The sequence below is a fragment of the Citrus sinensis genome, chromosome 6 (genome assembly GCF_022201045.2).
Source record: "Citrus sinensis cultivar Valencia sweet orange chromosome 6, DVS_A1.0, whole genome shotgun sequence".
Classification (NCBI taxonomy): Eukaryota; Viridiplantae; Streptophyta; class Magnoliopsida; order Sapindales; family Rutaceae; genus Citrus; species Citrus sinensis.
In genome coordinates this window covers 20,990,606-21,017,520 of record NC_068561.1, presented here as the reverse complement: position 1 = coordinate 21,017,520, position 26,915 = coordinate 20,990,606, and the positions used below count along the sequence as shown (strand labels likewise).

The 26,915-nt window shown below is 34.8% G+C and overlaps 6 protein-coding genes across 10 annotated transcripts; 3 read left to right on the top strand and 3 right to left on the bottom strand.

The window, feature by feature from the left end:
* Positions 1-90: 90 nt before the first annotated feature.
* Positions 91-2,552, bottom strand: LOC102624897 (iron-sulfur assembly protein IscA-like 2, mitochondrial). The gene is made up of 4 exons (XM_006481714.4): positions 2,208-2,552; positions 1,589-1,719; positions 1,379-1,487; positions 91-608 (listed from the first exon to the last, which is right to left on the bottom strand). The coding sequence occupies exons 1-4, from the start codon at positions 2,394-2,396 to the stop codon at positions 543-545; spliced, it is 495 nt and encodes a 164-aa protein (XP_006481777.1). The 5' UTR covers positions 2,397-2,552; the 3' UTR covers positions 91-542.
* Positions 2,553-5,319: 2,767 nt separating this feature from the next.
* Positions 5,320-7,166, top strand: LOC102624134 (glucosamine 6-phosphate N-acetyltransferase). Of its 2 annotated transcripts, none has more exons than XM_006481712.4 (2): positions 5,320-5,480; positions 6,136-7,166. In XM_006481712.4, the coding sequence occupies exon 2, from the start codon at positions 6,172-6,174 to the stop codon at positions 6,643-6,645; it is 474 nt and encodes a 157-aa protein (XP_006481775.1). In that variant the 5' UTR covers positions 5,320-5,480; positions 6,136-6,171; the 3' UTR covers positions 6,646-7,166. The 2 variants fall into 2 exon arrangements, with proteins under 2 accessions (XP_006481775.1, XP_006481774.1); XM_006481711.4 differs by having other exon boundaries at positions 5,323-5,485; positions 6,136-6,836.
* A 3,363-nt stretch (positions 7,167-10,529) lies between these two features.
* Positions 10,530-14,118, top strand: LOC102623653 (uncharacterized). Of its 2 annotated transcripts, none has more exons than XM_025099947.2 (5): positions 10,530-10,861; positions 11,646-11,814; positions 11,884-12,618; positions 12,959-13,133; positions 13,296-14,118. In XM_025099947.2, exons 2-5 carry the CDS (start codon positions 11,680-11,682, stop codon positions 13,319-13,321), a joined length of 1,071 nt encoding a protein of 356 aa, XP_024955715.1. In that variant the 5' UTR covers positions 10,530-10,861; positions 11,646-11,679; the 3' UTR covers positions 13,322-14,118. The 2 variants fall into 2 exon arrangements, with proteins under 2 accessions (XP_024955715.1, XP_006481772.1); XM_006481709.4 differs by having other exon boundaries at positions 10,531-10,861; positions 11,679-11,814.
* A 161-nt stretch (positions 14,119-14,279) lies between these two features.
* Positions 14,280-19,741, bottom strand: LOC102622973 (uncharacterized protein At5g03900, chloroplastic). 3 transcript variants are annotated; one of them, XM_006481706.4, is made up of 14 exons: positions 19,137-19,741; positions 18,423-18,530; positions 18,215-18,315; positions 18,034-18,114; positions 17,767-17,845; positions 17,605-17,670; positions 16,857-16,937; positions 16,254-16,319; positions 15,978-16,120; positions 15,807-15,893; positions 15,654-15,717; positions 15,414-15,557; positions 15,095-15,254; positions 14,280-14,653 (listed from the first exon to the last, which is right to left on the bottom strand). In XM_006481706.4, the coding sequence occupies exons 1-13, from the start codon at positions 19,524-19,526 to the stop codon at positions 15,120-15,122; spliced, it is 1,545 nt and encodes a 514-aa protein (XP_006481769.1). In that variant the 5' UTR covers positions 19,527-19,741; the 3' UTR covers positions 14,280-14,653; positions 15,095-15,119. The 3 variants fall into 3 exon arrangements, with proteins under 3 accessions (XP_006481769.1, XP_052299636.1, XP_006481771.1); XM_052443676.1 differs by having other exon boundaries at positions 14,280-14,661; positions 15,097-15,254; XM_006481708.4 differs by lacking the exons at positions 14,280-14,653; positions 15,095-15,254 and having other exon boundaries at positions 15,434-15,577.
* A 119-nt stretch (positions 19,742-19,860) lies between these two features.
* On the bottom strand, positions 19,861-22,276 carry LOC102622073 (pentatricopeptide repeat-containing protein At2g36240). The gene is made up of 2 exons (XM_006481703.4): positions 20,504-22,276; positions 19,861-20,377 (listed from the first exon to the last, which is right to left on the bottom strand). Exon 1 carries the CDS (start codon positions 22,175-22,177, stop codon positions 20,702-20,704), a length of 1,476 nt encoding a protein of 491 aa, XP_006481766.1. The 5' UTR covers positions 22,178-22,276; the 3' UTR covers positions 19,861-20,377; positions 20,504-20,701.
* A 666-nt stretch (positions 22,277-22,942) lies between these two features.
* LOC102622375 (1-(5-phosphoribosyl)-5-[(5-phosphoribosylamino)methylideneamino] imidazole-4-carboxamide isomerase, chloroplastic) lies at positions 22,943-26,696 on the top strand. The gene is made up of 8 exons (XM_006481704.4): positions 22,943-23,167; positions 23,248-23,309; positions 23,710-23,917; positions 24,677-24,762; positions 25,231-25,332; positions 25,616-25,749; positions 25,971-26,019; positions 26,331-26,696. The coding sequence occupies exons 1-8, from the start codon at positions 23,038-23,040 to the stop codon at positions 26,508-26,510; spliced, it is 951 nt and encodes a 316-aa protein (XP_006481767.1). The 5' UTR covers positions 22,943-23,037; the 3' UTR covers positions 26,511-26,696.
* Positions 26,697-26,915: the final 219 nt, after the last annotated feature.

The window sequence follows — 26,915 nt, the reverse complement described above, 5'->3', positions numbered from 1 at the left end:
GAGATGTTATCTCTATAAGGCACATTGTTGATGCTTATTATTTTTCAACAGTATATGTATATATAAAGTGCACCATTTACAATGAAGATGTACTTCAAAATTCCACTATGTTAGCCACTAGAAAATCATTACACTGTTTTTGGACTGGTATCTCATCGAAACCAATCTTGCAGTTCCTGCTATTATTTGCCAGCATGGCGGCAGCAGATCATGGTTGCCTACAAACGGCTAAGGAGAAATAGTACAATATAAATTCAATTCTCGATCCGCAAATGTGATGTAGTATGAAGATGGCACGTGTCTGAACATGACATTCCTTGTTGATAGATAAGCGGCACATGCTTCAGACACCAAATGATATAGTAGAGATACATATGTCGCAGAAAAAGGGGAAAAAATTACAGAGATGGATCTGATTCAAATGAATTGTAATGGAAAAAATTGAAGTAGAAAAGTTGATTCAAAGATCCATTATAGCAAAACTTAGATAGTCTCTCAGCCAAATTAAAAGTATGGTATCATGGTTCATGGAATGGGAAAAACTACTGTTTCACCATAAAGGAGCTTTTACAACTGCATCCGCCCACTGCACTAGGATTTGTACTCACCTGGACAAAAGCACAAGTAAGACATTTTAAAGATAAGACTTTGACCCCTCGAAAAACTGGCAAGAAGTAAAACATAAATTTGATCACAGAAAGCAGTCTTACGACATAGCTGGTAGGTAACATCATAAGTTTATACAAGTGCATAATACAAGAAAGGTAGGGCTTACTTGTGACTCTGTTTTGTATGGAGGTGCTGTAGATATGTGTCTGTATACGACATAAGTTTATTTCCTCTTTAACAATTAAAATTATATTCATCTCACCAGTTAATCATCAAAATGCATAATATCATCATTCTTATGTTTTCCTGCAAGTGTTTTTGCCTTGTTTTTCTAAGGCAGTGTTGGTGTTCAAAGCATGTTTGATACAAGTTGAAGGTTTGGAAGAAATATCGTAGATGATAAAAAAAATCAAGTATAGTGTTCGTATGTATCACTGATATTCACTTTCAAAATAATACCAAATAGTACTTTGCAAAGTAAACTGTACAGTATGGTCTTGTTCATATGCAATTTGATGGGTTAAAGAGGGGGAAAAATCAAGTGGTACACCACCAAGGCTTCTTGTCAGGGATTTGCATATAACTATGTTAGTAGGTATCCCACAAGCAATGGAGATACCTCTGGGAAATGCAATCCTCAGATGGAATTCTTACCTATTGTACAAGATAGCTTACCAACTAAAAGAATTTCAATCAAGGTTCTTAGGTACTAAAGAGAACTGCTAAAAATAACAAATCTAAACACAGACAACAGGAGAAAATGCCTTACCACGAATGCAGAGCGGATCAGCTCCTCAACATAATCAACAGTTGCCCCCTTTACAAAATCATATGAAATATTATCAACCACCAATTTAACTCCATCCTTCTCAAAAATCCTGCAGGTCATTACCAAATATGAGTAAGAAGCATAACTAACTAGAAGCTGATCAACAATAATTTTGAAGTGGAATCTTTTAATTAAATTGGTGGGAAAGACCTGTCATCAGGGTTGATTTTATAGTCCAAATCAAAAGCATATTGGAAACCAGAACATCCACCAGTTTCCACACCCAACCGAAGCATAGCTTTATTGTCTGATGTTTCACTGGCTTGGAGTTCTTTCATTCTCTGCAAGGGATTCCTAAAGTTAACAAATATTATATGACACAAATAACAGCAAACATATGCATCATGAAGATCAGATGCACAAATAATCAGAAAACAAAAACAGGATTTTTGTACATCACAATCTATGATAGGCACCCACACAAATAATCGAAGTAAATATAGAGTACAAATGTACATAATTAAAGCTCTAGAATTGATTAATTGTATGAAATAAGCCAATATCAGCACCCAATTGTTTGTAAAAAAGAACATAATCAGGTTCATAACATGAAATGCGAATTGATTAATTGTGTGAAATAAGCCAATATAACTATTTTAAGAACGAAAAAAAATGAAAATATCAGCGCCCAATTGTTTGTAAAAACGAACATAATCAGGGTCATAACATGAAATGCCCAGATACCTAAGACAAATTAAAAATTTTAATAATAATTCATCCACAACAAATATTCATGAAATTACAATAAATAAAGGAAAAAAAAGCGTACTTTGATGAAATTATCAGTCATGTGAATGGAATCTAAAGAAGGGGAAGGAGACTCAGAAGATGAAGGAGAAGAAGAAGCTTCGTTAAGAGCGGCAGCAGCAGAAGAAGGAGATGAGCTGAGAAGCCTATGGTTTTGTCGTAGTCGAGCAGCAAAGTATGGGGCAAGGCGTTGAATCAGCGATCTCGACATGTCGTTCGTTTGTTGCTGTGTTTCTCTTCAGAGAATCATCCAACGGTCGGTTTTTAATAGTTCCGTTCTATTTCGGTTTCTCTCTGGCTGCTTCTTCGACATGGGGATGAAATTTCAACAGCAAGTTTGGAAAGGCTTGTGCCTGCCAAGCAATCTTGCACATCCACATCAACTTATTTTTGTCAATTTTTCATATCACCCCTTATTGTTCTTCTAATATTAAATTATTCCACAGAATAATAAACTATTTCAATTATTCATATATTTATTTACATGTTTATTTTCTAGAAATCTGAAAATAAGTTATTTGTATATTTGTGTAAAATTTAGAAAAAAAACTAGTAATTTAAAAATTATACTTAAGTATGAATACACACACTTTGGGCTTTATACAGAAAAATGATTTCTTACTTGTCATTAGGCTCATTCAAAATTTAGTCCAATAATATAAAAATTTTACATATTATATGTGATATATTTTATTTAAAGTATTTATTTGCATCAAATTATTAATATATGTAGAAAGAAAGACCATTTACAAAATTAAAATTAAAAAATAAAAAGACCTTTAACCATGCCAAAATAAAATCAAAGGTAGCCCATTTGTGCAAATGCCTTTTTCTTTTTTTTTCCTAAAGCATGTACTTTGCAAAAAAAAAATGGGGAAAAAAGAACGACTAACTATGCATCTCCATTTTTCTTTTTTGAAAAATCAACCATTGTAAAACTTTACTTTAGACATGAGAACCCATTCATTTTTCAATGACATTACACATAATATTTTCAATTTTAATTCACAAGTATGTGTTAGATGACTCGTCATTTTTCATTTCATATGAAGATGACAAGACGTTCTATTGAAATAAACATAAATGACATGACATTCATGGCATTTGTATATACGTGAAGCACAAATAGTATGTGTCGGCACACATACTATTTATGATCCATCGTTTGAATTTTGAGTAACACAACCCGCGTTTACTTTATCGCGTAAACAGCAAGACATCTTCATCTATTAAAATGAAGTCCACGTGATACTAATGAAAACAACAGATCGTATGTCTTTTAACAATTAAATAGAATAATAAAGTATTTTAATTATTCATATACTTACATGTTTGTTTTTTCTCCAACACTGGAAATAAGTTATTCGTATACTTGGGGAAAACTAAGGAAAAAAAATACTTTAGTTTGAAAATCATGCCTAAGTATGAATATATACTATGTTGAATATACATGTACTTTAGGATTTTTATAGGAAAATCATCTCTTACCCTCTCATTAGATCTTTTATAAATTTGTTCTAATAATCTAAATATTGTATGTGTTATATGTGATATATTTTATTTGAAATATTTATTTTTCTCATAATATTGATATATGTTAATGAAGAAACTCTGCTCTTTTTTTCTTTTTTAAAAAATTAACTATCGTAAAATTTCATTTTAGACATGGCAAGCTGTCTATTCCTCAATGACATTACACCCAATATTTTAAATTTTAAAGATGACCTGTCAGTTTTCGTTTTATCTAAGAATGACATGACATTATTTGGTTTTACAAGTAAACGATGTGGCATGCGTGTCATTTACATGAACGACAAGCATATACAATACGTTAGCGTATACTAACTGTGACATGTCGTTTCTATTTTGAGAAAAACAATTCGTCGTTTACGTTATTTATGTTTGGATGACAAGACGTCTTCTTATTTTACTGGACAACAACACATTATCTATTAAGTTGAATTTTACATGATTTTCATAAAAGGAAGAGATTGTTTGTTTTTTAACAATTAAATATAATAATAAGTTATTTAAATTATTCGTATATTTTTTACATATTTGTTTTCTTCCAACACTAAAAATAAGTTATTCGTATATTTGGGTAAAACTAAGGAAAAAATAACTTTAATTTGAAAATCATGCTTAAGTACGAGTATATACTATGTTGAATATACATGTACTTTGGTATTTATATAGGAATATGATATCTTGCCCTTTCGTTAGGCTCATTCTAAATTTGGTCCAATAATCTAAAAAATGTATGTGTTATATGTGATACATTTTATTTGAAATATTTATTTTTCTCATAATATTTATATATATGGATAAAGAGTTCATTTATAAAACTAAAATTAAAAAAATTGAACGACCATTAGCTAAAGCAAAATAAAACCAAAGATAGTCCATTTATCTTGAAGGGTTGTTTTGTTTGTTTTTTTCTTTTTAAAGCTTGCACTTTACAAAAAAGAAAAAAGAAAGAAAAACACTACCAACTTTGCTTCCCTATTTAATTTACAGATAAGTTGTAGATAGCACATCATTTATCGTTTCATTATTAGACGAGATGCCGTTCATGTGACCTACATAAAAGTTATGGACCTCTATGTGGGAAGCATTCTAATTTTGATTTTGTAAATAATGAAATCTTCAAAGATTAAAATGAAAGAATCCAAGTGAAGCTAGAGAGTAAATAAGCCTTTGTTATGCTTTATTCAAATAAATAGTGTATATGGTTTACAAATAATGCTAGTTGATTTATCGTCTTGAAATCGGCGCCCATTTTTATTTACCACTGGCTGAGTAGAACAAAGTAGCTGAATATAATAGCAGAAGAGATACACTGAACTGAAGTGATATGCACGAATTAAAATTAAGAGCTAAAGCGATGGAGATGAATTGTAGAACTTGTGTAGCGCACCAATAAGAATGAAGTAAAAAAAAAAGAAAAAGAAACGAGAGCCAAGTTAATAAATATTTAATAACAGTTAATTTTTATTTTCATTTTTTTCTCAAATTTCATTTTGTAATTTTTAATTTAAGTTTTATTAATTACTTAAAGCTGTCACTGATCTTAGCTTGATATGTAATTACAAGTGATCCTAAATATTCTATTGCTGTGGGTTCATGCGTAATTTTATCAAACATGGTGACTTTATTGATAATTAACTGAACAGAAGGGAGTAAGTGCTTGTGAGTTGTGCCAAATTGCCGATGGCCTCTATATCTGGCTTAATAGGAACGCTTCGTCTGCTTCTCCAATAGTCATTTCATCGAACAGTCGATCGCGGATCCAAGGGTACGGTGAGTCATTTCACTTCACCTGCATTTCCGTTGATTTTGATTATTTGCCTGTTCAAAATGCTTCAGTTCTGATCTGATCTGATCGATTCAATTGTCCTGATATCAATTTCCATGCTCATGCTTTTCTGTTGTTTAACTGATCTTGCTTTTGTCATGCTGCTACCCTTTTTCTAATTTTTTTTTTTCAACCAACTTGCTTTTTCCTTTTGCATAAACCCTTATAATTTGTAAGTTCTATCAAGCTTATTAGGCAATGAAATTACAGATGACGGAGACATAACTCAGTTGCTGTAGCATTTCGTAGAAAGAGCTTACTTTATTAGGGTTATACAGAAGCTTAACCTTTGATTGTAGTACCTTTCTTGATTTATTAGATTACATGATAAGCTTTATTTGTTGTGGGTTTTGGTAGTAGTAGATTATGATTAGGGTGCGTTGATTTGAATTTTGACACTAAGATTTCCTAGCGTGCTAGTTCAATTCCATATGTCACGGTTAAAGGAAGTTAAGAAAGATTATAGTATTATATCATATTTATTTATTTTCATCATTTGTATGTCTTTTTCTCTGTGTTTCAAAAAAAAAAAAAAGCATTTTCCTTTGAACAGATCAAATGCTCTATTCTTGTTGATTATGTTTTCATCTGCTAGGAAATTAAGCAGACAATTAAGTTCTCACTGAAAAGGATGCAGAGTGCTGATGTATCCGGTGGAAAAAACAGGTTTCAAGTCCGAAAATTAGAGATTACTGACAAAAGCAAGGGTTTCATAGAGCTACTGCAACAACTCAGTGTTTGTGATTCTGTATCTAACAAGCAATTCGAAGAACGATTTCTAGAGCTGAACTCCTATGGTGATGACCATATTGTTTGTGTGATTGAAGATGATCGTTCTGGGAAGATTATTGCAACTGGGAGTATATTCATCGAAAAGAAGTTTCTGAGGAACTGTGGAAAGGTTGGGCACATAGAAGATGTTGTGGTTGATGCAAGTGCTCGAGGAATGCAATTAGGTAAAAAGATTATCAAATTCCTTACCGACCATGCTCATGCTGTGGGATGTTATAAGGTAATTCTTGATTGCAGTCTCGGCAACAAAGCGTTCTATGAAAAATGTGGTTTGAAGCAGAAAGGGATTCACATGACAACGTACTTCGTTTGAGAAACATTTGTCATTGATGCTATCATTTTCACTTACAACACCAACTGTGCAAATTTCTTACTTAAGTGATAGATTGTTCTGCAGAATTTTTCTAATTGGAATGCTGAGTTTCCAACTCTGAACTCACCTCCAATAGCACAAATTTCTTATGATCTCATTAGCTCATAAGCTCATTGGCATTTCTTCTCAAATTATGGACTCTCTTCCAGTTTTAGTATCCATGCAAAGTTTTTTTTTTTCTTTTTTTTGGTTGATTTTTAGTTGACAAATGACGGTCTTAATCTCTAAACCACATTGCCTGTGGAGTTTCTGGCAGAATCGGCGAAGGTAACTGTTTGTCTCCTTAGGACTCAAGTTGCTGCATGGCTTTTTCTTTTGATTTTCTTCCCTTAGCTTGAAAGTCTAGGAAAGATTCACATCAGCCGGTACCTTACAATCTGTCAGTGAATTGACCTGTAAATTTGTTTATGTTGTGGGCTCACCGAAACAATATAGATTCTGAAATAGATTAATTTTTAGCATTTATCTTGTAACATGATCTATGACTAGTTAAAATTGTAATGTTTGCTTTTGAAATTTCAGAAACTCTATGCTCATAATGATACTTTTGTTTAGGAGCCCTCAAACAAGGAGAAAGACAATCTTGTTTTATCATTATTATAGATGGGAAATGTTCCCATTGACCACTTTCCAATTTTTAATATAAAAAAAAGACCTCACTTCAATTTTTCTTACAATAGCAACCACTTACAAAGTTCTGGGACTAAATTATCCCTAAATTTTCATAACAAAACACACAAATATTTCACCCAATATTCACCTAAAAACATCGCTCGAAATATGTCCACACGAAGTTCTTTCACTTCCGATGTTTCTTGAGTTTTGCCGAGTTCCTTCACTTCCAACGGCGATTTCCTTCACTTCCAGTGGCGTGTGTGAGTTATTTTGCTTCCAACAAGATTCTTTACATACGGTTTCCGTGGCTTAGGTACTTTCTTGATCTTTTTCATGAATCAAATAATTTTTTTGTTAAAATTGCCTGCTTGGTTCATCATTGATCATAGTTAATCACTAGGATGTGTAGTGGATATGAAAATATGAGAGTTTTTTTAAGATTAAGATATTTAATAAATGGCATACCTAGTGTTTGTTTAAATGCCTCTAAGAAATTATTGATTTAAACTTAAAATTATTTTGAGGTTAAAGAAAAGATTAGTGTGTTGGCCAATCAAGAACGTGGATGGTTGCCCGTGTTACCTAAAATTTGGCCATGTCAAGCTTGGGCAAGGCGGGCGGCTTCTCCCCATCACCCAACCAAATGGTCATGCATGGCGTAGGAGGCTAAGCAACGCGGGCGACACGCTTGCGTCGCCCAATCATGTAAATAGGTGACATCATGATTTGGTTGGGCGATATATGATGTTGCCCATGTACCTGCGTCACCTGCTTTTTGGGCGACATCAATTGAATCTAGGCAACAAAATTGTGTCGCCCATGTATCGGGCAACGTAGGTACATGGGCGACAGCAACCGAACATGTTGTCGCCCAAGTTTTCTGATTGTTTCAATTTTTTTCTTTAAAATATTTATGCTAATGCTGTCGTAATTTATTGTTTAAATATGTCCGACAAGCAGATGCATCCCTGGTCACTGAAGATACCAATCGATGATAATTTCGCAAGTTGTGTTTCAAATTTAACGAGATTTACTTTTGCCACTACGCATATACAAAATAAGTTAACTGATAGTCAATTTGGGCTATTCAAAAAGTCAATTTTTGGTCATTTTCTGGTCATGGGGGATCCTAGATTTAACGGCAATCTTGTACACTATTTGTTGCTTAGATTAGTCGTAAAACAAGTTGATGATGAGTACCAAATGTGGTTTAGGATTGACAATGAGATGTTACGTTTCTCTCTTCAAGAATGGTGCTTGGTGACAGGATTAAAATGTGGCAATGTGGAAAGTTTGCAGAAAAAACACTTTGGTTGGCGAATGCGTGATCAATATTTTGGTGGAGCACAATACTTTAAGCTTAATGAATTAGAATACAAGTTTGATGATTTTTATTTCGCTAACATGGATGACATAGACGCGTTGAGGATTGCCTTATTCTATTTTCGACTCAATGTTATATGTTTCTGCATGCATATTATTTGTATTTGTATTGATAATATTGTCATCAATAGGATCATTATGGGGGCGGAATGGGGAGTAGTGTTAAAAGGCTGAAGTTTGAATTGATGGCATCAAAGGAAGTTCTATGGGAACTTTAGGAGCTGTCGTCACATAAATAGGAGTACACCCATAATTAATTGGATCAAAGTTCATACGCATAATCACTCTCATAATTTCATCATCCACTATGTCTATAGGCAGTGGATTAATGGGTTGCGTCGGATGAGTTGATTTCACATTTGTCTTTACTGTGAGGGAATACTCATCTGGACTTTTCTTCAGAATTCCATATAACCTTGCACTAAATTGTTCAAATGTTGCATCCTTTTGGAAACAAAATGCAGTAGCTTTTTCATGCTCATACTCCATACGACCATCTTCCAAAGTCTTCCACGCTCCATCAAAATACATCTTAAGAACTACCGACTCTATTAACCTGATGTAAAATAATAACACTACTTTATATTAAAAACACTGCAAATAATAACATTACTATATTAAATAAATAACTAATTATTAACAAATTCGGATGATCCGGGTGACAACACTATTGCCCAGATGACAGTATTGTATATTAATACATCGCCCGAGTGACGAATACTAAAATCCAGGCGACATGTACCTGTCGCCTGAGTGACAAGTCATTCTAAGCATGAGCGATAGTTTTGTCACTAGGGCGACAGGTACTTGTCGCTTGGATTCTGGGTTTCGTCTTCAACATCGTTCAAAACTCATTTTCGTTGGATTTTGCCGAAATTTTACTAATTTAAAAATTTATGACCTCGTATTAATCATTTAATGTACTCACATTGTAACAAAATGAGCAACTGATCAGTTGTATAAACCTAATCAAAAAATAAGAGATAAAGATTGAAGAAATACTAACCTTAACTTCTTATTATTCTTTAGTTTGTTGCTTGAATTTGTCTTTAATACTTGAATAAATATATTAATTTGATGAATGTAAGATAGATAAAAGGGAGGTTGAGTGATAGTTGAATAATATGGGAGAGGTGAAATGAGGAGTGTTTTGGTGGTGGGTGTAGATGTTCGGTTGTTGCTTGGGAGTTTGATAATATGGGGCGAAATATTTATGTGTTTTATTTCGAGAATTTAAGGGTAATTTAGTATTAGAACTTTGTAAGTAGATGCTATTTTAAGAAAAATTAAAATAAGGTATTTTTTGATATTAAAAGTTGGAAAATGATGAAATGAGAAAATTTCCCATTATAGATTCTTTGATCTGTAAGTCAATAAGATTGATTAGCTTTTTAGGTAGTCTAAGCATTCAAATTATTACACCAAATCTTAAAGGTCATTCCATCAGTAGAAGGGCAAAACCAACAACAACAACAACAACAACAATAATAATAATAATAATAATTAAAATTAATGAAGTAATAATTATGGTAATTTTGTATGGAGAAAGCTTTTAATAGTATTACACTTTCCCATATCTCAACCAAATTGATCCATTGAATGATATGATGAATTAATAAATATTTTAAGTTGATTTAATCATGCCAAATCTAACAATAAATCCATTGTTATTACTGTATTAATCTTAAAAGAAAAAAAATCCAAAATAGCAGGGGAGAGAAAAAATATAAAAGAATAAAAGGAAATAAAATAAAAAGCTACTCAAGGTGGTACGTGGCAGACGCCAATTGGTTGACTTCAAACTGTATCAATGCCATCACAAATGAAAAGACCAAAAGGGCCTCAACGAACTTCATTGTTCTTCGTCCTTCGTTCTGCACCAATTTCAAGTTCTGTAAAACCCTAAGAAAATTTTAAGACAAATAGAAAAGAGAAATTTTCATCCTACTGCAGTATTATAGCAAAAGTAAGCCAAAAAAAAAAAGTTTTTGAAGCCCAAAATTAACATTTCTTTTTTCAAATATGTAAATATTTGAAGCGGACACCAATATCAAATCGCACATATTGCGATTTCCAGTCATAACGAAATGAGTTTGCACAAATGGGAATCCGACCCGCTCTTTTCAGCAGCCGAAGTTGTTCAAGACTCCGCCGACAGGTCAGTTTTTTTTTTTTTCAAAAAGCCTTTTGAAAGTATTTTTTGTTGCTTTTTGGGAGCAAAAACTCTCGAATTTAGCTTTTAAAGTGCTTTTCAAATCCTTTTGATGAATTGATTTCTGGGTTTCGTAGAATATGTATGTCTGTTTATATTTGGAGATAATGGAGAATGGTTGTTAAGAACTGGCTTAGTTGCTTTTTTTTTTTTCTTTGGCGCAATTTTTATTCCTACTTTTTGGGAAACATTATTTTTCTTTGATTTTTAAAAATTCCCTAATGATGGATTTCATATCTGTTTGTTAGCTTTCATGCAAAAGTAATGGGTTTAGGAAATAAACCTTTTACGTGTTTGGGTTAATCTTTATATTTTTGTAATGGTTATAGCTAGTGAAGCATGAGTCACTTTTCTATCTAAATCCATATTCGATTTTGTGCTTTATTTCTCAAACTATATTTACTGAGGTTATAGTTATAGTACTTTGCTTGTTGTGTCATTGTATAATGCAAGCTAGAATTTTTTTTTTTCCTTTTTTTGGGAAAAAAATGAAAATACATTCAAGCTTTGAGCTGAAAAGTAAAAGAGGTTGCATTTGGATTTGTCTTATTCAAAGTCAATGCAAAATTGTAGTTTGTTTAGCTTTCTTATTTTGGGAAGCCATTAAAGTTTGTTCAACTTTCTTCTTTTGAGAGTGATTAGTAACTTCACGGGGGGTAATTTAATGGTTCTGGGAATATTAATCTGGTTGATAATTTTCTGATATGTTGTTCATTTTGAATTTTATAAGAAGTGTATGTTCTTGAACTACAATTATATTTAGGATGGAGTCCGTATACCGCCTTCTTTTGCATGAGCAAGGCCTTGTTCATGCTGAACATCCAGACTCAAGGTTGCCAACATCAGTAAATTATCATAGGCGTGATCTTGCGACAATACTTGAAACCACAAAATGGCAGGTATTAGTTATTGTCAAACTTTCAGTTTGTTGCTTTTGTTATCTTATCTAGGCTGTTTTCTATATTCAGTTGGAAGATTTTGAAAAAGCGGTTAGTTTGTCGGCTGTTATGAACAAATCTCAAACTACAGAGGATGTGATTGTTCGACATACTCAGTTTATTGGAGCCATTAGAGAGCAAATAAATCAAGTGGAGAAAAGCTTGGAGGACTCCCTCGTGGGGAAATCCATTAGAAACTCTGAGTGGGTCAACTTAAATAAGCAAGACAGAGATGGGTTGGCATTATTTCTTTCTGGTAGAAACCCCCCTCAGCATGTCACTCATCATGATGTGGAAGATAGCAATATTTTGAGAAGATTCCTTGATCCAACCACGCCATCTAGTTCACAAGATGATGGGATCATTGAGCATGAAAGCCGAGAAAAAGATAGCATGAAGATGAATGGGTTTGCGCATGTTGATCAGTATTATGGTTCAGAGAAGCAGAGTAACTTGAGGAAGGTGGGTTCTCATTGTTCTCCAGGGCTGGGTTTAGACACACAAGATTCTCTCCAAGAAACCTCTTGTCGCAGACATAATGAAGATCATAATTGGGATCTGGAAGCTAATGAAACCAAAAATAAAAGCTTTTTCCATAATAATTCATTGACAGGAAATTATAGTGGACTGAACATCTTCAGTTACTTGAATAATCTGCGGTCTGCATATGAGACTAGAATTGCTAGGAACTATACAAAACGGTTGAAAGATGGAGAAGAAGAAAGGAATTCCCCATCACACATCGATGTTTCTCATGCTGGACAGGTAATCCTTTCTGAACCTTGCTGATACTGAGATTCCATTACAAACTAGTCTCTAAAATAGTAAGTTTATTGTATCATGTATATTCAGCATCCTTATTGGCATATGTTTGCAAGTTTATTTACTTTCTCTTGTCAAATATAAAATGGTTGTCCTGAAACTCAAACTGAATAATGTTCCTTTTTCATCAATATGCTAGATGATATTGTTTGATGCTTCCTTGTCAACCCTGCCAAAAGAGAAATATTTAACTTATTAAAGTTCAGGCTTCATTAAATGGGTTTATCTTGTTATTGCTATGGATGCATAATGTTCTTTCTTTTTTTCCTCCTCTCTTTTACAGGGTCAGCATATGAGAATAGGTGTGCAAGGATTCTTCTTTGGTTTTTTGGCAAACACTATGAGCTTCTGTCTGAGACTTCGGGGTCGTAGGGCATTATGCCAAAGATTTCATGTTCCAGTCAATCAACAATTTGTAAAACTGATGTTGGCAGTAATATTTGCACTTGCAGTTTTGGGTGAGCACTTCTTTTTATGAGTTTCTGCTTATTGAACAAGCCTTAAAATAATAAGAATGGCTGTCACCCCCACCCCAAATAAATCTCTCTCTCTCCTTTTTTTTTTTTAAGTTAGAATCCATGTCAGAAATAAAATTGATGGTTGCTCTGCTGTTCATGCAGGTATCCTGGTCCACCGAATTGCTTGAAAATGGTCATCGACATTTAATTTGGCAATCTACTGGAACATCATGGTGAAGTTTTACGAGTGGTCAGGTCAGGAAGGTTTAAAAGATGTTCGATGGGTCAGCTAAGCAATGTGCTAGAAAATGCTTGTTGCCATCTACTGAAAATTGCATAATTTGAGTCTTCCGCAAGTTTGTTCGCTTCATTCTGTTGCAGCTTCATATCCTGGGATTATTGCTAATGGTTTTGTGTTAATGTTGCAGTACAAGTTCAGATACTGCTTTGAAAGCAATGGAGCTAACACTGACACATTATTGAAGTGTCAACGGCTCACTATATGCCTCCATGATTCTTTTCCCCAAGAAATTTCATGGAAGATTTAATCTATAAAAATTACTTGTACATAATCTACTTGTACGGTTGTTTTTGTCTCCGTTTGATCTTAGGGAAAAAGCTGCAACCTAAATCCAATATTGGTTAATGAATCAAATCCAATGCAAGCATTGCTATATGGGATTGGATTGAATATGCGGTCATGCTCGTACAGTGATCAGAAGCAACCAAGGGTCAAGTCTTAAGCAGTTTTAGCTGGAAGGAAGTGGTTTTTGTATTTGTACACACTAAGGGGTGTTGATCGAAGTTCTTTGCAGGTAAAATAAAATAAAATAATAATAATAATAAATAAAAAGGCTTGCGACAGCCAGTTATTTTAGATTACTCGGCAATTTTTACTGAGAGATGTAAGAAGTAAGAATTACGAACGTATCAATGTCTTGTGCTTATGCAATACCTGTATGCTATTCAGCTTAGGCTTGTATGATGAGTTTTTTTTTTTTTTTCTTTTTTCATTTTCGAGGTAGCTTTATGCAGATCATTTTTTCAAAGATTTGAAAATTAGAAAGAAGCCTCCAATGGAAGGGAGGTTTACATCAATTTTACACAGCCTTATGAATTATGTAATAAATTTTAAGGGAGAAATGATGATCTTGAAAATCTCATAGGTAACCAATAATGATCTGTGTAGCGAGGGGCAGGGAGATTGGGATCAATCCCGCCGAAAAACAAATCCATGTACATTCAATGATCAGCGATATTCAGGAAGTTGCCTGGGCACATTTGGATTATATGATACTTGGAACTATTTCAAAGGTTAAAAGAATTTTGAAATAGCATCTGACCAGAATTATATTACAAGTCGCCATTGCTTATCTCTGCCGCGTCCCCATAATGCACGGCCACAGGCTCTTTTCTTATTGTCAGTTCAACACCGAAAGCCAGTCATTCAGTCTCTGATAAGGAGTGAAAGCAATGATGTCTGGTATTCTCAGAAAAAGGACAAGGCTTGAATGAAGTCCCTGAAACAGAAATACGGCGGCAAAAATAAATTAATCTACGTGATTAAGCACCATTGTGCACCCAAATCTTTGATAAAAGACTCATCAGCCACATAATTTTTGCAATTTTTAGATCTATTTTTTTTTTCCCCAAGTTATTTTCATAGTTTCTAAAATATTTGAGGTAACCCCTTATAAAGCATTGTTGTGAGAAAGTGGGCAGAGGTGAATATAGAAAATTAACAGCAACTATATTTTAGGTTTTAGGTTTTATACTTTAGGTTCCTAGGCTTTCATGTTTTATTGAATACATCCCTGCCATTAATTTTCTCCATTAAATTATTAGTGACAAAGAGGCAAAAGAAGAGATATAAAGGGACTCAGATTTTAACTACAATTAGTTCCCTGCCATTGATTCAGCTCTCTGTTAAATCTCTCGGGGGGAATAGCTGTCAAACTTACCAACTATAGCCTCTTCTCAATCTGACTACTCAATCTCTCGGAATCTCTTCTCCCATTCTCGTGCCTCATAGTCTTGCTCAATCAAGTCCCTGTCAGAACTATAGACAATGCGATCTTGTCCAATGAAAGTTTTCTGGGCCATATCTCGAGCACTCAGGAGCTGAGCAAGATTACATAAAAGGAAACAAGTCATTTCTAATAGAGGGAGCCAGATCACGCCGAAGAAATTCTATTAAATATTAATCAGTTTTGGCTTCAGCAAATACCCAGAAACAACCTTAAAGAGAACTTAGGATAAAATAAGCACAAAAATGGCTACCTTGCGCCTCAAGGAAATATCTGGTGATTTGAGTGCTCGAGCATACTTTTCCCTTGTTCGGTTTCTCTTTTCTATATCAGCATTCCTCTGGAGGTTGAGGAACCATCGGACCGCAGGAATTGCAAAGAAAGATCCAGCATAGATCTGCAAAGTTATTGTTACAACTGTAACTGAAATCAAGTTTGTGGGGAAGAGACAGGAAAAAGCCTCATTACGCTAAAGTCAAAACTTGTATCACACCTGAAGTAGAGGAAATATGTAAGCAACAAATTTTAGAAAGCCATTCGGTGTAACAGCCATTTCCCTTCATATAAAATTAAAAAAAGGGCCCATTAGTCAGAAGCAAAAGGGAGAAGAAATCATAGAGTGATATTATTGTGTCAAGGACCATACTGTAACATGGCTCCAAGAATAATAACTCCAAATAAATTCAGCCCACCCAGACCAATGGCCATGCCTCTCTCCGACATGTTAGTTTTGCTACATAGCAAAAAGAGCCCAGGTTATAGAACTCAATTAGGAACAACTTCAACAAACAAATGGCCAAAACACAAAATGAAGAACCTGAATTCCCATTTCTTCTCCCTGAAAATCTTCTCAACTCCTCCGATTGCATCAGCCCATCTTCTCCCCACATATTCCTTCCTTCCAATTCTTTGAGAAGCAGCAGTGCGCTGAAAGGATGGGAAGCGATACAAAATATTTCCCTACACAAAAATCTCTGATTTTCAAATGTCTTACTTCACAAAGTTAAAAAGATGGGTAATTGAAGATGAGAATTATTGATCAGGAATTTTCTCACTACCACAAAGATGCAAGGGGGAAAAACTTTGTACAAACCTCTTCATCTATCTCGGGCTGACCATCAAACCGTAGAAGAACGGGTAAGACGTACGATTCGTCACTCTAAAATCAACAAGAAACAAGGTCAAATTACAGAATGCTATGTAAAAACAAAATGATCTCAACTAGCAAGTTTGAAGTTAATTGACTACTAATAAAAATTACTTGTTATACTAATAAAAATTACTTGTTATACTAATAAAAATTACTTGTTCTCTTGTACATAAAATGTATGACATTACAGACAGCAGAGAAACAATAACTTCTGGTTGCAATTCAAGGAATTTAAGACTAAACTTGAGAGAAAAACAAAAAATGAGCACTACCAGTGGTCAAAGAAAAAACAACACCCTTAAACAAATTCTATTTCTCACTCAAAATCAATTCTTAAAAGTCAAACATAGAAAGACTATTGAACAAACGGATAGGGGGAAAGCGGATCTCCTTGTCTCAGCCCCTTCCCTCCGGAGAAATAGCCCTCAAGCCCCAAGAACATGTGACCATTCCAAATTCAAGAACTAACAAACAGGTCCAAAGGAAAACAAATACAAGCCACCTACATTATAATTGCAGGCTAAACTACATAAAACATGATCATACCATAGTCCGGTCTATATCAAGATACGGAGCAAGTTCTTCAGCTGTGACAACACCACCATTAGATGCTATGTACTCCCCAATCTGCACATAAAATTTAAGAAATTTGAGTAAGGTATTAGATATTCTTTCTAACACAACATCTTTGAAAAGCACCAAGGCAACTCAATTTCAGTTTTTATTTTTTATCTCTAGTTATTTATTTACTTTTTATTAGCAATTGCTAATCCCAACCAAGAAATGTCCTCAGAAGACAAGGTAAATTTCAACTGCTTCTTGTCCATCTATCACTCAAGTCTTCTATCTATGTTAAGACCAGTAAATAGATAAATAGAACCTGGTCAACATCTTAAAAGAACTACCACCTTCAGTTCCTAATCAGAAGAGCATGCGTGCAAGTGCACAAACCAAAAGCCATTCCTAAACCTGTTCAAGATCGTAAACTTCATTGGGTAATTTATATTCATATACACAATTTTAGTAATTTCTTTGACAAAATCGAGGAAACTAGGTTACTGTAACATTTTTGCCTAATAGAATAAATAAAGATGCAGTTAGCAATAGCAGTCCTTTTGGATCTTTGACAAATGGTTCAAAAGGATGAAGAGTTTCTACAAATAGGTAAACTGGGAAGGAATAGAAAGGTGGCAGAAGGCCTGCAGAAATCAAGAGAAGTTTGACAGATTTTAACCAATGATTTATAACAAACAATGCAAGCAACGGACCACTGAATTCAATGCTGAAGTATTACCAACTTCCACCTTTTTTCTTCAATTCCTTGATTTGGATCACCTTCTCCGAACACAAATGAGAAAACCTAAAATATCAACGAAATATCAAAAGTCAAAAATTGATTTCCTACTTTAGGAAGGATTGAGTGAAATATCAAACATAATCTAGAACCTTTACTTACAGATTTGATAAAATTCATTTTCTTATCATCATCATCTGTCTGCACTCGTCGCCTTCTATAATAATATGGATCCCAGTACCTTACATGATTTAAGAAGGGAACACAGTTACATGAAGTTTATTAGAATAAAATTTTGCGGCTAGATGAAAATTGGAAAGTTATCCCAGATCAATTTTATACTTCTTAATTAGTGGCTTTCATATAATTAATTTTGAACTGTTAAAATATTGGAAATATTACTGAGGTCTGAGACTAGAAAATATTTACCAGAACAGATCAGATGGAGAGATAAAAATATTGAATCCTGAATCAAACGACCTGCGTCGTCTCCCACGATCATCATCATCACTGCTTTTAGGAATCAGATGGTGAATACCTTTCTTCTATAAAGGATCCAACAATAATAATAAACATTTGCTATGATTTTAGTGTCAATTTCAAAATATACCTCTTACTTGAAAGGATGGCAATAATTGCAGTAAAAACAATGACAATTGAAGCTATGAGAGCTGTTCCAAAAAGAACCCTAATTGAATACTCAGCAGCAGCCTGCAATGCAAAGGATGCATCACCTTATGGTCCCTTTACAAATTAGGTAGCATAAACTCTTTTTCCAAGAACAAAATTTTGACACAGAATAGTATTGCAGTTGATACCTTTGCCTTGTCGATCACAGGTTCTACTTTTAACCTAAATGATTTGGCAGCAAGCTTCGCACGATAATTGTTCGGAAAAACATACAGGACATCACCTTCATCCGAGACCTGTTAAAACCATCTTGAAAACAATTGCATTCATGAATCAAGAACATCAAAGCACTTAAAGCCAAATCTAACAAGCAACTAAACAAGTTCTGTTTCAAAAGCTATCGCAGCAAAAGGCTTCCTCACACATGAAGCAAAATAATTCAGTAATTAATAAATCATTTCAATTCAACATACAAGAAATTAAAATATGGCTATCATTTCAACCAACATGCTTCTGTATTCTTTTTCATTTCTGAGCTATTTTACACTCAAATCTTTTACACACATTCCCTAATTCAAGTTAAGTAACAGTTATAATATCTCTAATCTTTTTTCATTTGAAGCAACTATCTAGTGAATTTACACTAAAGGTTTATATTGTGTCTAGCACTACTTTTAGCACCACTAAAAAGCAATTGCAAATTACCAAAAGTGCTTATTTTCTAGTGTTTAGTTCAGTTATATAAAAGTTCTTCTTAAGAGAGAAAAAGGGGAAAAAAAAAGGAAAACCACTTGAAGCACTTTTCTAAGAAGCAATAGATAGATGCTTCACCAAAAAGCACTTCTGCAAAAAGCAGTTTTGCTTAAAATAGTAATGTAAAAACTGACATTACAAATTAATACCTCCAAAAATCCATCAGTATCAGCAGCAAGAGCCTGGAGAGCCTTCTGAGCTTCATTCAACTTAAGTCCAGCTTTACCCGCCACGTCACCAATAGTGACTCTCCGATTACACGCATCAACGGCGTCCATCGCTCGGTTCCTCACATCGGCCGGCAATTTATCGCTCTCCACAATCCTTCCAGGTCCGACTCCAACAGCGACGTCCGTACTCGCTTTGGCAACCGGAACCAAAACCCTAGAACCGGGAATTTTCCCGGAGATTCTCGGGAAAGGGAGTGGTTGGATTCTCGGGAAAGAATCGGGAGGTTTTAGGTTAATTGATGGTCGCAAGGGAGTGAAGAAGAAGCGAGATTTTGGAGTTGTAGTGAAGCATGTGGAAATTGAAGTCATTTTGAGCTTCGTTGTGAAATATGAATTTTGAAGTTTTTATAGCATAATAACTTAATAGGTATCTATCTGTTTGGTGAATGGTTAATAACTGACTGGCTTTTGGTTTTTGAAGATTTTTCATGGTGCAAAAGATTTCAAAGCTTAGTTGGCCAAATACTAGTGTGGATAGGATGACGATAGCGAATTCACCATTTTGCCCTCGTAGCAACACGGGCCTGCCACGAGGATCTCCTCTCCTCTCAAGTCTCTCCCCAAATAAAATCCAAAACAATCATTCCCAATTGTTTCGACAATAGAATAATTCCTCATCAAGGAAAAAAAAAAAGACAAGAAAGAAAAGAATAATGCTACGTTTGCTTAATTCAGGTAATTAGTTTATATCCCAAATTTATGGCTGCGATCCAGAAGGTTGGATACTAATAATACAGTATACATCAATTTTTGAGATACAACAATTAAAAATAAAAACACATTCCAAGATAAATCATCTGAAACCACTGAGCTGCTCATCTCAATATTTCTGTCATAGTCTCCTCCACTAGAAACCTACAAGGAGTGAAAAGTGGGGCGCAATATCACCCACTTGATTCAATGATCAAACCATAGATGTTCGCTGCTTAGAGTGTGGCAGTGTGCACAGCCTGAGACGAGAGAGCGACAGCACGAATTTTTTATCTCCCAACTCTGCATGACATCTTAATCGATAAGCTGGTAGCCACCTCAAAGCTATGATGGGCCTTGTCTGGAAGATGTGAGTGTGAACTTACTAGGTGATATTACTAGCCACCTCAAAACATTGTGACATTACAATTCTGCCTTGGCACTTCATTCATTGCTAATGCTATATATGACTGCCAATATACAAAAACAAAATGTCAAAAGCAGAATTATAAGTAGAAGATTTACATGTCCATAATAATGTATGATAAGACGGGTATCCTCCATTTTGCTATTGACTGTGTGATCAATTGACATACCTTCTATGACCTGCTGCACCCAAATGTGTTCTTCTTTTCTTTCAAAAGACTTCCCAGAACATCACATCGATCACGGGACAATAACATCATCAAAGACAAACTTGTTTTCTCTTTGTCAACAGATTCATATTAGTCCAGACTAACTGCTGTGCCAAAATCCAAAACTAAAAATGTGGATATCTAATCCATAGAACAACATTAACGCGTTTGTCTAACAGATTTCCTGGCATTGGAAAGCCTATCCATATAACTATTATATGTAGCAAGATCAGGTATAAATCCCTCATCTAACATCTCATTCACTAGATTCTCTCCCTCTTTCCTTCTGTTTTCCCTGGTATACCCTGATACCAGAATATGATACGTCATCCCATCTGGGTCCAAACCCTTGGTCGAAGCCAACAATCTCAATCTATCAGCATCCACCGTTCTTCCCACATCACAAAGATCTTCGAGAAGACAATTAAAAGTTACACTATCTGGTAGAATACCCTCTTTCAGCATCTTTTCCATCAAACCTGAGGCCTCCACTCCTTTCCTCAGCCTCCTCAAACCTTCAATTAATGTAGTACAAGCAATCACACTAGGCAAATTTCCTTTCTTCCACAACTCATCCACCACCTCTAAAGCTATACCTGCATTTCCTTCCCCACAAAGCTTTTCCACTAGACCAAAATAATCAAAATCCTTGGGCAAAACCCCTCTCCTTGAAAAATCAATCACCAATTCACACGCCTTCAAAACCCTCCCTTCATTACACAACCCATCAACCAAAATCTCACAAGTCACACTCGAAAACTCACACCCAAGTTCAATCATTTCATAAGCCATGTTCACCCCTTCATCAAACTTCCTCTCCCCAAAAAACCCTCTAATCAAAGTATTGAAACTAACCACATTGGGATTACACCCCTTTTCTCTCATCTCTCTAAACAACCCCAAAGCCAAATCAAATTTTTTATTCCTACAAAAACCACTAATCAAAATATTAAATGTAACAACATCAGGCTTAACTCTATCCCTCACCATCCTATCGTAAAACCCCAAAGCTTTATCAAACTCCCTGCATTTCACGAACCCATTAATCAAAACATTATAAATACTCACACTCGGCCTCCCATCAATCAACTTCCTCATAGCTTCAAAAGCCAACAACCCATCATTCATTCTGTTAGCTTTGACAAAAGCATTAACTGCAAAATGAAATATACGCTCCATTTCAGGGCAAGAGAAAATACCATCGTTCGAACACGGGCAGGGGTTAGCTGAGATGAAATTGAGAACGGAATGAAGCTCAGAGAAACGGTAAGAGGAGGCGAGCGAGCGGACGATGAAGAGGAACGTCGTGTGATCATGGCGGAAGGAGTCGATAGTGGAGGCCCAAGCGAAGATGTGGAAGTCGTAGTGGGTGAATTGGGGGTGGTGGTGGAGTTTGGATTTGAGGAAGTGGAGGAGTGATGAGGGTGTGATTTGGTTGTTGGTGGGAGTTAGTAAGTGGGTTTTCAGGAAGCGAAGGAGGTGAGTGTGGTGAGCAGTGGGGGTTAGAGTGACGGAGGGGAGTGTGACTGGTGGAGTTTCCGGTCGGCTCGGGAGTGGAATCGATGGTGCCGGCGGCGGCGGCGGCGATTTGTTGTGTATTAAAATCGGTGGCAGTTTCTTCTTCAAGCCTGCCATTCCGAAGGAGAGTATCAGTTTCAGCGGCAAACCGACGGCGCCACCAGCAGGTTTGATAGTTAAACTCGAATTTGGATTTTTTTTGTACCGAACTCAGCCCAGCCCAAATTAAACAGCATTTTATCTTTTCTGTCCCCATTGTTCTTAAAATATCATTGGTGTGTACTAATAAGGGATAACTAATAACGTTGGCTTCTCAATTTTTAGAGATATCAAAATTAAAGGTGCAACCAACATGTCATTAATTTCTAATATTACAACTGATAAGTTATAAGACTTTTGTGTTAGGATAAAAGTCCAATTGACATATTGTATAATTATTACACTGACATAAATATTTATATTTGATATTAACTAAAAAAATTTAGTTAGTATAAATAAAAATTATACATTGCACATGATTAAAGAAATATTCAAATGACATGTCAGATAACTTTTATATCAACACAAAAATTTAATCAAATTTATCCATGTGAATTTTTAAGATATCACTATTAAAAGACATAATTTGTACTAATCTATGTTGAAATAATCACACTTGAAAATTTGGTTTATAAAAGAAGGATTCCTATAAACTTGCACTTAATTAATTTCCGATCTTTCATGTGAGACTTAGCCAAAGTTGATGATGACCCATCGTTACATTGAATCACGTTGGGACTTGAAAAAGTAAAAAGGATTAAAAATGACCTTAACGTAATTTTTTGTGCTAAAACGCAGGGATCCATATGTTATAATCACAAATTATGATAGCGATATGGGGACCTAAATGATGAAAAGCTAAAATTAAACATAATACACTAGTAGTCCTGCCCGCTCCTCTGGCCGCCGATTCTTTCGATTTCTCCTGAAACAATTTGATGGCATCCGTACAAGGATTAATATCGCCGGCGAGAACTCGTAGCCTCCAGCCAACTTCAGTCTCGGACCTGTTTTGGCTTCACAAGAATAACAACTCTTCGTTTTACGCGCCTTCATCATCACTCTCCAGTACGTGCACTTTCTTCTCAATCTCCCTACGATTTGTACGTTTTCGAACTCACTTGTTTAACCATTCATTTTCTTTACAGGACCTTCGCGTCTATCTGTCCGTTGTGCAGTTCGTTTCCGCCCTTGCATTGACATACACAAGGTATATTACGACCAATCCTGTTTCAGTTATTCATTTATCCTTTTATGTCAACGACTTACTTCATTGTTGGATTTTTTTCTCTTGTCATTAAATGGTTTTAGAAGTTCGATTTTTAATTAAGCATTTCGGTTATAGCAAACTCTTTTGAAATATTTGCTCGGTAACTTATTTGGTTTTCATTTAAATTTAAGCCTTCATATTTTTCTTTGATATTTAACATATTAAAAGAATGGATTAGAATTTGAAAGGATGATTCTGAGGATTTGTCCCACATGATTTAATTATGTAGGTGGTGGAGTAGAAGCAAAATTTGTTTCATCTTTTATTTTTACTGGGGTGTGTGTGAGGCTGAACTTATTAATTGCTTGATTTTTATGAATTAAAGTAATTTTCTTATCAGGGAAAAGTGAAACAAATTGTTGGGTCCACTCTTCGGGACTCAAAGGATGATGGGACGAAGCTTGTAACGAATTTTGAATCAGATAAGTCGGCAGCAGAGTTTGCAAATTTATACAAAGAAGATGGACTTACAGGTGGTCATGCTATAATGCTTGGAGCAGACCCTTTAAGCAAAGCTGCAGCCATTGAAGCATTGCATGCCTATCCTGGTAAACCCTGTGTTTCCTTCACTTTTAATAGGGATTGTATTATCATGAGAGTTCAGTATTATTTTGTTGTGTTTTCTTTGATTCTTACATGTTAGGGATTGTATTCTCATGAGAGTTTAGTATTATTTTGTTGTGTTTTCTTTGATCCTTACATGTTAAGAAATATTAATTAATTTTATCAATGATTTTGGTGGATTTTAGTGCTTTATAATTACAGAAGTTGTAATCATTGGGCTTATTATCATAACCATTTAAAAGAAACTGGATCATCTGCTACTTGGTGATCAAGAGCATATAGCTGGACAGGCTTGCATCTACAAAGTGAAGTGAAGTAAAAATTGCCTGGTTTTAATTTCCTAGGACAATTTGGATTCGTTTAAGTTTGAGATTATTTTAGTTAGTATTTCTTGTTCTTATTTTTATTACGCCTAGTTGGGGTTATAAGTTTAGAGATGTCACTTATACCGAACAGAATATTTATCCTCGAGCAGGAATGTAAATTGAAATCTTGGTTGCTGCAAAATTTAAATATATACATGTATGAAATGTTTTGGACTATCTTCAACCAATGGAGCATGGACAGAACTGCATGTTGGTTTCTTGGAAGAAAAGATTTTCTACTTTGGCTCACAGAGATTCAACGTGTTGAGATTTCTTGTGAGCAACCTGCTTCTTTTTAGATATATATGTTTGATGATATGTTTAAAACTTACAGATTTTTCCTCTGCTGAAATTACTGCGAGGACTGGATAACTGTAGGAGGTTTGCAAGTTGGAGGTGGGATCAATTCTGATAATTCTTTGAGTTACATTGAAGAAGGAGCCACCCATGTCATTGTCACTTCAGTATGTTGACTTTTCCTGCAATTATCTTGCATCTCTTAGTCCAAATCATGTTTCTCAATCAATACAACTTTTGTCGAATTGATATGCATGTTTCTGCTCCCATGTCACTGTTGCTTAACACTGACTCCCCCACCCTCATCCAAATGAAAGACGAATGTGTGCTATTGAAGTTTGCACTCTTCGTTCTTAAATTTTATAGGGAAACTGCCACTTTGAACCATTTTATGATCTTTTGCTTGGAGTTTGATACAATGAGGATATCACATTGGCTGTGCCATAAAAATTGGGAAGAAATTATTTTGCTTCATATTCTAAAGAATGGGGAAGAAATAATTTTCACTTTTTATATTCTTCTGCAACAATTTTACTTGATCATTATTATCGATTTTAGGTTATTCTTTGTGGAGGGGTTTTTGGTTTTATTATCATAGAATTCCTCAATATTTATATTCTTCTTGGACGGCGCAGTATGTATTTAACAATGGTCAAATGGACCTTGAACGGTTAAAAGATCTTGTTCGTGTTGTTGGAAAGCAAAGACTTGTCTTGGATCTTAGCTGCAGAAAGAAGGTACGGTAATATATGATTTTCCATTTTGCATAGATTGAATGCTACAAGTTTGTGCATTAACATCTAACATATTCTCTTAGGCAAAAGGTCAATATCTGACATCCTCCATGACTGGAGTACCGGAAATCTGAATTTTTAGTTTTGTTAGTCGCTTAAGTAAACTAGTCCTTATGCTTCCATGCGAATCAGGGTATTGAAAAGAACGCAAGTTTTGAAGGTAAATATTATCAAGTCAATTCTGTTGAAGGAGCTTTACCCCATATGTGCTTATTTTGATGTGCAGGATGGTAAATATGCAATTGTCACTGATAGATGGCAGAAGTTTAGTGACGTATATCTTGATGAGAGAGTTTTAGATTTTCTTGCCAGTTATGCAGATGAGTTTCTGGTTCATGGTGTCGATGTTGAAGGGAAAAAGTAAGTCTTAATGACCATAAAAGATTTAATTGGAATTCCATCATCCCGACTGATTTAAGATCGATCAGCCCTTTACTCTTATAGTTTAAGGAAGTTGCTATTTGGAATTAAAATAGTACAAGGAAAAGGATTATGACTTCGTTTGATAATTATTCATTTACATCAGACCCAAAACTTCTGGAATAATTAATTTGGAATTTCTAACTCTTTGTTTATTGCAGGCTGGGAATTGACGACGAGCTTGTGGCATTGCTTGGCAAGTACTCACCGGTGGGTAACATATGATTGCTTTTGTAATTGTATTCGTATTCTTTTAATTGTAATGCAGAAGGTCTTGTGATTTCCTCATCTCTTTACATATATTTTCTTACGAAAAATGCTATAGATTGGTTCTTATAATCAATGCCCTGCATTATCCTATTTATCCTCCATCATCACCAATACAACAATCTCGAGCCCTAGCTGATGGCAAACTGGGAGCTAAACTCATTCGACTCTAGGCTTCATTTCACAGTGATCCTGTGAATCAATGATGCAATCTAATTCATGTATATTGTTAATGTGTTGTTTTTGAGTGTCAGATTCCTGTGACTTATGCTGGTGGTGTCACAACAATGGCTGATCTAGAGAAGATCAAGGTGGCAGGAATAGGACGTGTGGACGTTACAGTTGGCAGTGCTCTGGACATTTTTGGTGGCAACTTGGCATACAAAGATGTTGTTGCTTGGCATGCCCAGCAGGAAGCCTTGACAGTTCAGTGATTTCAGTTTGCTGTAGTATCTGGCTTTCTAATGTGTTACAGAGATGTTAATTTAGCATGAATGGACTATAGATTTAATTTATTTTGAAATACCCTTGTTGAACATTTTGTTGTCTCGGTGTACTGGGAGGATATTTTTCCCAAAACAAACAATTTTCTAATAAATGGAAAAATAATTTTATGAAAACTTACAAAAGATTTGAAGTTCGAATTTTTAATTTTAGTACTAAGAAGGTGTTTGGTTTTCATTTATGCAGTATTTAATATATATTTAAAATATTGTAAGAATCGAAGTAAATTTGAAGGGATCGTACTGGAGGAGAAATCAGACGGGAAAGATTCATTAAAGGACTAAAGTGCAAAACCACAAAATGTTGATCAGAATCGAGTAAAAGGCGGTTAGTAA